At 39.5% G+C, this 6,620-nt stretch overlaps 1 protein-coding gene across 1 annotated transcript; it reads left to right on the top strand.

Annotated features, from left to right (window-relative positions):
• Positions 1–1,351: 1,351 nt before the first annotated feature.
• Positions 1,352–6,378, top strand: LOC102718862 (glucose-1-phosphate adenylyltransferase small subunit 2, chloroplastic/amyloplastic/cytosolic). The gene is made up of 10 exons (XM_040526603.1): positions 1,352–1,678; positions 2,309–2,605; positions 3,552–3,821; positions 3,946–4,125; positions 4,333–4,436; positions 4,549–4,660; positions 4,851–4,949; positions 5,035–5,154; positions 5,744–5,861; positions 6,126–6,378. Exons 1-9 carry the CDS (start codon positions 1,421–1,423, stop codon positions 5,858–5,860), a joined length of 1,557 nt encoding a protein of 518 aa, XP_040382537.1. The 5' UTR covers positions 1,352–1,420; the 3' UTR covers position 5,861; positions 6,126–6,378.
• The last annotated feature ends 242 nt before the right edge of the window (positions 6,379–6,620 follow it).

Raw genomic sequence — 6,620 nt, 5'->3', positions numbered from 1 at the left:
TTGGCATCTAAGGCCTCCCCTTCTCGCTCCAATGTTGCTGGTGAGCAACAACAATCAAAGCGTGACAAAACAGGTGTGGATGATGCTAGGTGTTCATCCAAGAACAAAAATCTCGACCGCAATGTCAATGAGGTAACAAATCTTTTCCACAAAAATACAATTATATCTCTATTATTAAAAACGGAGTCATCCATCCTGTTTTCCACCCCACGCCATGCAAAAACCATCGGTTCCAAAAAAAATCAAGTGGTTTCTTAAAAAAAAAGCTCATTTCTTTTCTCTTTGAGCCTGTGTAGTCTATCATCAATTATATGAATATATTGCAATGCATGGGTATATTACTAGTTTACTAGTAAATATTAAAAACTGTTGCTTGATTTATTTGAAGCTATAAACATGTATTTTTTTAAAAAAAATTATGGAATTGCTTACTCATATAGGACATATTTTTATGTGAATATTTCTCTGCGCATCATGTTCAACTTTATCATAATTTTTCTGTGAACAAAATATAAAAGTGCTTAAAATTTGTAACACCTGGATATAAAAAAAATAAAACTCTTTAAAAGCATGGTATGCACTAACAACAAGCAAGTTGTGTTAAAGAAGTTTATTCAAGATGCTATGGCTATATCATGCAAAACATTTGTGGTGTGTATCCATACCAAAATACAAGTCCTGCAAAAACAAACATCCTCGTGCCAACAAAAAGGGGCCATGTGCCATCAATAATTCAATGTGCCAGTTGATGGGTAACAATATATTGCAAAAATCCTTGTGTGATCTGTCACCCTACCACGAACACACACAGGAGGACCATTTCTTTCCCTATGAGGACATCATGGTCATTCCAAAAGGTAGTGACACACTGACACCTCCTCAACGCAGACAAAACATTCCATAAAAATTAAAAAATCTCTCTCTCTCTCTCTCTCTATCAAATAATTGTTTATGAAATAAAAATATTTACCCTACATTTTTAACAATTTGTTCCATTTAAATACATAGACATGAGAAAGAAGGATGAAATTTACAAATAAATAGATTAAACATATCTTCCACATATATTATTCTCTAAAAGCGCAAAGAATGAATAAAAACATTTTAAACAAAAATACATACATAGCCTATTTATTTCGAACCCTTCCTGATTTCAATACAAACAAAAGAGATCTAAAAGCAAAAAAAATTAAAATAAAAAAAAGGAAAAAAAAAAGGAGATCTGAGAGAGAAAATGGGTGACATTTATAGAGAGCCACACGAGGGTAAGGCTACCCCACTAGACGGCTATCTGTCCACTCGCTACTGGCCGTCCCTTGATCTCTCTCCCTCTCTCGTCACGCGGCCACTCCACACGCGCACGCAGGGACCCCGTGAGCCTCGCCTCGCCTCGCCTCGCCTCGCCTCGCCGCGCCGCGCCATGGCGATGGCGGCCATGGGCATGGGCATGGCCTCCCCGCCCTCCAAGGCCCCGCTGCCCCCGTACCACCACTCCGCCGCCGCCGCCGGAGCGTCGACCTCCTGCGACGCGCTCCGCCTCGCAGGAGGAGCGGGCCGGCCGCCGCGTCGCGGGGTGGCCTCGTCGTCGGGGAGGCGCGGGCGGCCGTTCGTCTTCTCCCCGCGCGCGGTGTCCGACTCCAAGAGCTCGCAGACCTGCCTCGACCCCGACGCCAGCACGGTACGCCCCCGCGCGCCACGCCCGTGGGTTTGGGGGGATGGGAGGGAGATTTCTGTGCAGCTTCGCTAGCTGCTCTGATCCGTGCCTGCGTTTGTGTGGTGGGAATCTGGCTTGCGCGGAGAAAGATCACGGGGGTTTCTGTTTCGGTAGTCTTCTGGATTTCGCAAATGCGGCTGGCGTCTCGTCCTTCCATTTGGACGTTTTCGTGGTTCCCTATTTGTTTATATTCTATCGATATACCTTTGGTTCCAACAAATGCGGCAATTGTAGGATGCTAGTTGTTGAGGTGCAAACTTAGTACTAGTAAGATTTTTGTGGGTGGAAGATCATAAGAAATTGGTAGCGGCTTGTCATATTCTTTGGCTTGTGTGTTCTTAAACTATTATGTGATCGGATCAGGTGGTACTTGGATCATTCTTTATCATTTAAAAACAATTCTCTTCCCAAATGTTTTTAATCATTGGGGTTTGACAGGATATTCAGTGGTCCATACTACATTATGGCCATTGGCTTATAAGGATCTCTGGATTCAAATTACTGAGTAAAATTTTTCAAGATAAGACTTTGCTCCACTCATTATTTGCTGGATGATGATTGCCTCTGCTGATGTTCTTCTTTTTGTTTCTGCAGAGTGTGCTTGGAATCATTCTTGGAGGTGGTGCTGGGACTAGGCTGTATCCCCTGACGAAGAAGCGTGCCAAGCCTGCCGTGCCATTGGGCGCCAACTACAGGCTGATTGATATCCCTGTCAGCAACTGTTTGAACAGCAACATTTCGAAGATCTATGTGCTCACACAATTCAATTCCGCATCTCTGAATCGTCACCTGTCAAGAGCCTACGGGAACAACATTGGCGGGTACAAGAATGAAGGGTTCGTTGAAGTCCTTGCTGCACAACAGAGCCCGGATAATCCTAACTGGTTTCAGGTATCTTAGTCAATACCAAATGTTTTATCTGATATCAAATGTAGTTCATCTATCGGTGGACATTACCTATTTATTTGCCACTCCAAAACCCTTTCCGTAGTAATAAAATTCATCCTTATCATTAATTTTGCTGTCTTCAGTTCTAAAAGTATACATTATTGAATTTTAACATTATAAATTATTTCCTTGGAATTATCACTCTCTTGCTACCATTTTAAGGATAATTCTTAACTCAATTAGGCATTTCAAAAACTGTGAACAAATCCATGCCAATGAGTGCTTTTGCATTTGTGTTCCAAGTCCAGTCCTGAAAGAGTGTACTGTTTGCCGATTAGTATAGGGAGATAATTAGTGTGGTATGCTTACTCAAAATTGCTATTACCTCTGCTGCATATTATAAAATTTTCTGGCTCTTCTAGATTCATGTGAATGTTAATGAATCTGAACACATATAAAACATATGCATCGATCCATGGATGAATCTAGGTCAGGTCAAAACATCTTATAATATGGAATGAATGTAGTAACATAATTGTTCTTGGTTAATAAAAGATCAAATCATGATTCATGAGTTGTAATTTAGTATGCATCAGAATTTCTCTTTTAGATTTTGAATGCTAGAGCATACAAGCACATAATTTCTGCTGGCACATGCCAATTTAGGCATATTATTTCCATCACTATGTTCTCTTTGATGGTAATAATCCATTCTGAGAATGAATTTACAAATAAAAAGGTGCAGCTGTATCATTCCACAGTGGTTTTCATAGGGTATACGAAATATAAGGGACGTTGTTTCTATGAGTGCACTGTCTATCACCTTGTATTTTGTAATGCACAGGCAACACTTGTCATTTGAGTTGGTTACTGAAGATGTCCATGAAGTGATGTAGGATCCCATGCTACCTTATACTAGTACTGATGCTGTTTTATATTCTGACCTCAGGGTACTGCAGATGCTGTAAGGCAATACTTATGGCTATTTGAGGAGCATAATGTTATGGAGTTTCTAATTCTGGCTGGAGACCACCTTTACCGCATGGACTATGAAAAGTTCATTCAGGCTCACAGAGAAACAGATGCTGATATTACTGTTGCTGCGCTGCCAATGGATGAGAAACGTGCAACTGCATTTGGCCTCATGAAAATTGATGAAGAAGGGAGAATAGTTGAATTTGCAGAGAAACCAAAAGGGGAACAGTTGAAAGCAATGATGGTATGCTTGTGTTGTGCCTTTCTTCCTATGTTGTGATATACAGTTTGAACTATCAGTTATATCACCTCAAACTTTAAAATCAAATGGCTTTTCCATCATTCTATTGCCTATTTTCATCTTGTAGGTTGACACTACCATACTTGGTCTTGATAATGAGAGGGCAAAGGAAATGCCATATATTGCTAGCATGGGTATCTATGTGATTAGTAAAAATGTAATGCTTCAGCTCCTCCGTGATCAATTTCCTGGAGCTAATGACTTTGGAAGTGAAGTTATTCCAGGTGCAACAAACATTGGAATGAGGGTATGGGAAGCTTGTTCGTTTATTAGCCCTTAGTTTTCTTCAGTTCATTGCTTTTGATTTTATGAATGTTAGCATTTGAACTTCTTTAACAGAAATATTGTCACACCATATGTAACGAATCTCTTTATTGCTGCACACTCAAAGGCATGCGTACATGTAGGTCATGTACTATATTTGTTTCTTAAGAATCTATTTTGTTGTTTGCAGGTACAAGCTTACTTGTACGATGGTTACTGGGAAGATATTGGGACCATTGAGGCATTCTATAATGCAAATTTGGGAATAACGAAAAAGCCTATACCAGATTTCAGGTATGCTTTCAAATTTTTGCGCTGTGCTGTCACTGAATAGTATGGAATCGGAAGCATGTGAATCTAGAATTGCCTTCTTATGATATAACGCATGCCTTCAAAATATCTGCAGTTTCTATGACCGGTCTGCTCCAATTTACACACAACCTCGACACTTGCCTCCTTCAAAGGTTCTTGATGCTGATGTCACAGATAGTGTCATTGGTGAAGGATGTGTTATTAAAGTAAGTATCTTTTAGTTGATCTTTAATAGACATAAATCTTTTAGTTGATCTCTTTCTCTGACTTCCTTTCATTCACTGTTGTGTTTGTGTAACCGTGATATAATTCAAAACCTTCTGTAGTTTCTATGGTCTTTTCTACATTTTGTTCAAAGTATTTTATCACGTTGCAACTCACTTTTCATGCTTGTAGAACTGCAAGATACATCATTCAGTAGTTGGACTCCGGTCCTGCATTTCTGAAGGCGCGATAATAGAGGACTCATTACTAATGGGAGCTGACTACTATGAGGTATAACAAGTGCATGTATAATGGGCTCTGTTAGAGAAATGAGAGGACTTATCCCTCTTCTTATTCTTTTTTTCTGGTTCCCCAGACTGAAGCAGACAAGAAACTCCTTGGTGAAAAGGGTGGCATTCCCATTGGTATCGGGAAGAATTGCCACATTAGAAGGGCAATCATTGACAAGAATGCTCGTATTGGAGACAACGTTAAGGTACTCCAAATTGATATACTTATCATCAAGCATAAAATATTTTTCTATGTTATTTTTTTAGGAATAATACTATTGGGTATTTATCATATCTTCTCCTTTGAGGTTTTGGATTGATTTTACTAGAAATAGTTAATTCCTACTAATAAGTGTACTTGCGATGATATTTTATCATTTTGCTATATGATATCATTGTGCTATAAAAATATCTTTGACTTGGGCTAATCTAACTATAATTCTATTCTTAGCATGAAAGAACATTCAGGTCTTCACTCTTCATTGAATAAAAAATGTAAACACTCAAGCATTGAGAAGTGTTTGCTTCCAGTGCTGCAAACAAATCCTAGTCATGCGCATATGTACCCGCATTTCATTCCGCATGCTGTTTTCAGATCCGGTTGTTTTCTTACAGCTGGACGTGCTTGTGTATTAACATCTCAATACTAGAACAGTTTTATCTTCTAAAGTCGATGCCTTGTAAATATGTAGGAAAATAATTGCATTACAAGATCTTGCATCTCCATTGTTCTTCTAAGCATAACACTGCTCTCTACATATTCCTATGTAATAATAATGGACACATGGTTTGCAGATAATTAATGTTGACAATGTTCAAGAAGCTGCAAGAGAGACTGATGGATACTTCATCAAAAGTGGCATTGTTACCGTGATCAAGGATGCTTTGCTCCCTAGCGGAACAGTCATATGAAGTAAGTTATCTATCCCCCTCTATGAACACGGGAGTGGATGCAGGCCTGCAATTCATAAAGCTCTGCTTAAAGAAACTACGCAACATTTCTTAAAAAACAAACTATGCAACATTTATAGGAGTTAGTAAAGCAAAGACGCAAATGCAACAGTCGAGGTAGAACTTGCAAGCTCAGATGTTCGGATGCTATGCATTTACTACATTATAAAATGCTTTAAATTGTTACAGTTTGGTGTTCTTTATTATGGCTTGCGTTGCCCTGCAGGCAGCTGCATAATATGTGATGAGGGCATCGGCGACGAGCACCAGGCCGGCGTTATAAGAAGAATAAAAGCAGTGCCGTTCAAGGCACCTTATTCCTTTTTTTTCTCCCCTCCCTTATTGTGCTTGTGTTAGGATAAATGTAATGGTAGAAGCAACTGTTTTTCAGATGTTCTGGGAGTGCAAGATACCCTGCTTGAATTTTCCATGTTTTGCTCTGCCTCTGTATGAATGAATCCCGTGCGTTTCTAACTCGTCAAATTACAAATTTGTAGGATGTAGTAACGTTTCCGAATTATGATCAGTTTACTCATCGCAGAACCCAAAACACACCTGATCAATCATGAAATGCAGAATCAATCCCCATTCAATGCCCTCGAGCTGGATCTTTCGTCAAGGGAGGACTGATAAAATAGCACAAAATTAGTGTGCATCCTTTGATTTGCCGGGGTGTAGTTTGGTTAAACTGAGATGCTACAGTGCTGACTTGAAATTTGAA

The sequence above is a fragment of the Oryza brachyantha genome, chromosome 8 (assembly GCF_000231095.2).
Source record: "Oryza brachyantha chromosome 8, ObraRS2, whole genome shotgun sequence".
In the NCBI taxonomy this organism is placed as follows: domain Eukaryota; kingdom Viridiplantae; phylum Streptophyta; class Magnoliopsida; order Poales; family Poaceae; genus Oryza; species Oryza brachyantha.
The sequence above is the reverse complement of the archived record's forward strand: the minus strand, read 5'-3'. Positions and strand labels throughout refer to the sequence as shown.

What these genes read in the sequence shown, in the direction of transcription:
- LOC102718862 (XM_040526603.1), top strand. Translation starts at nt 1,421, where the DNA reads ATGGCGATGGCGGCCATGGGCATGGGCATGGCCTCCCCGCCCTCCAAG. An exon ending in TGGGAGCTGACTACTATGAG is followed by an intron (nt 4,950 to 5,034) that starts GTATAACAAGTG and finishes CTGGTTCCCCAG; the next exon opens with ACTGAAGCAGACAAGAAACT. An exon ending in GTATTGGAGACAACGTTAAG is followed by an intron (nt 5,155 to 5,743) that starts GTACTCCAAATT and finishes CATGGTTTGCAG; the next exon opens with ATAATTAATGTTGACAATGT.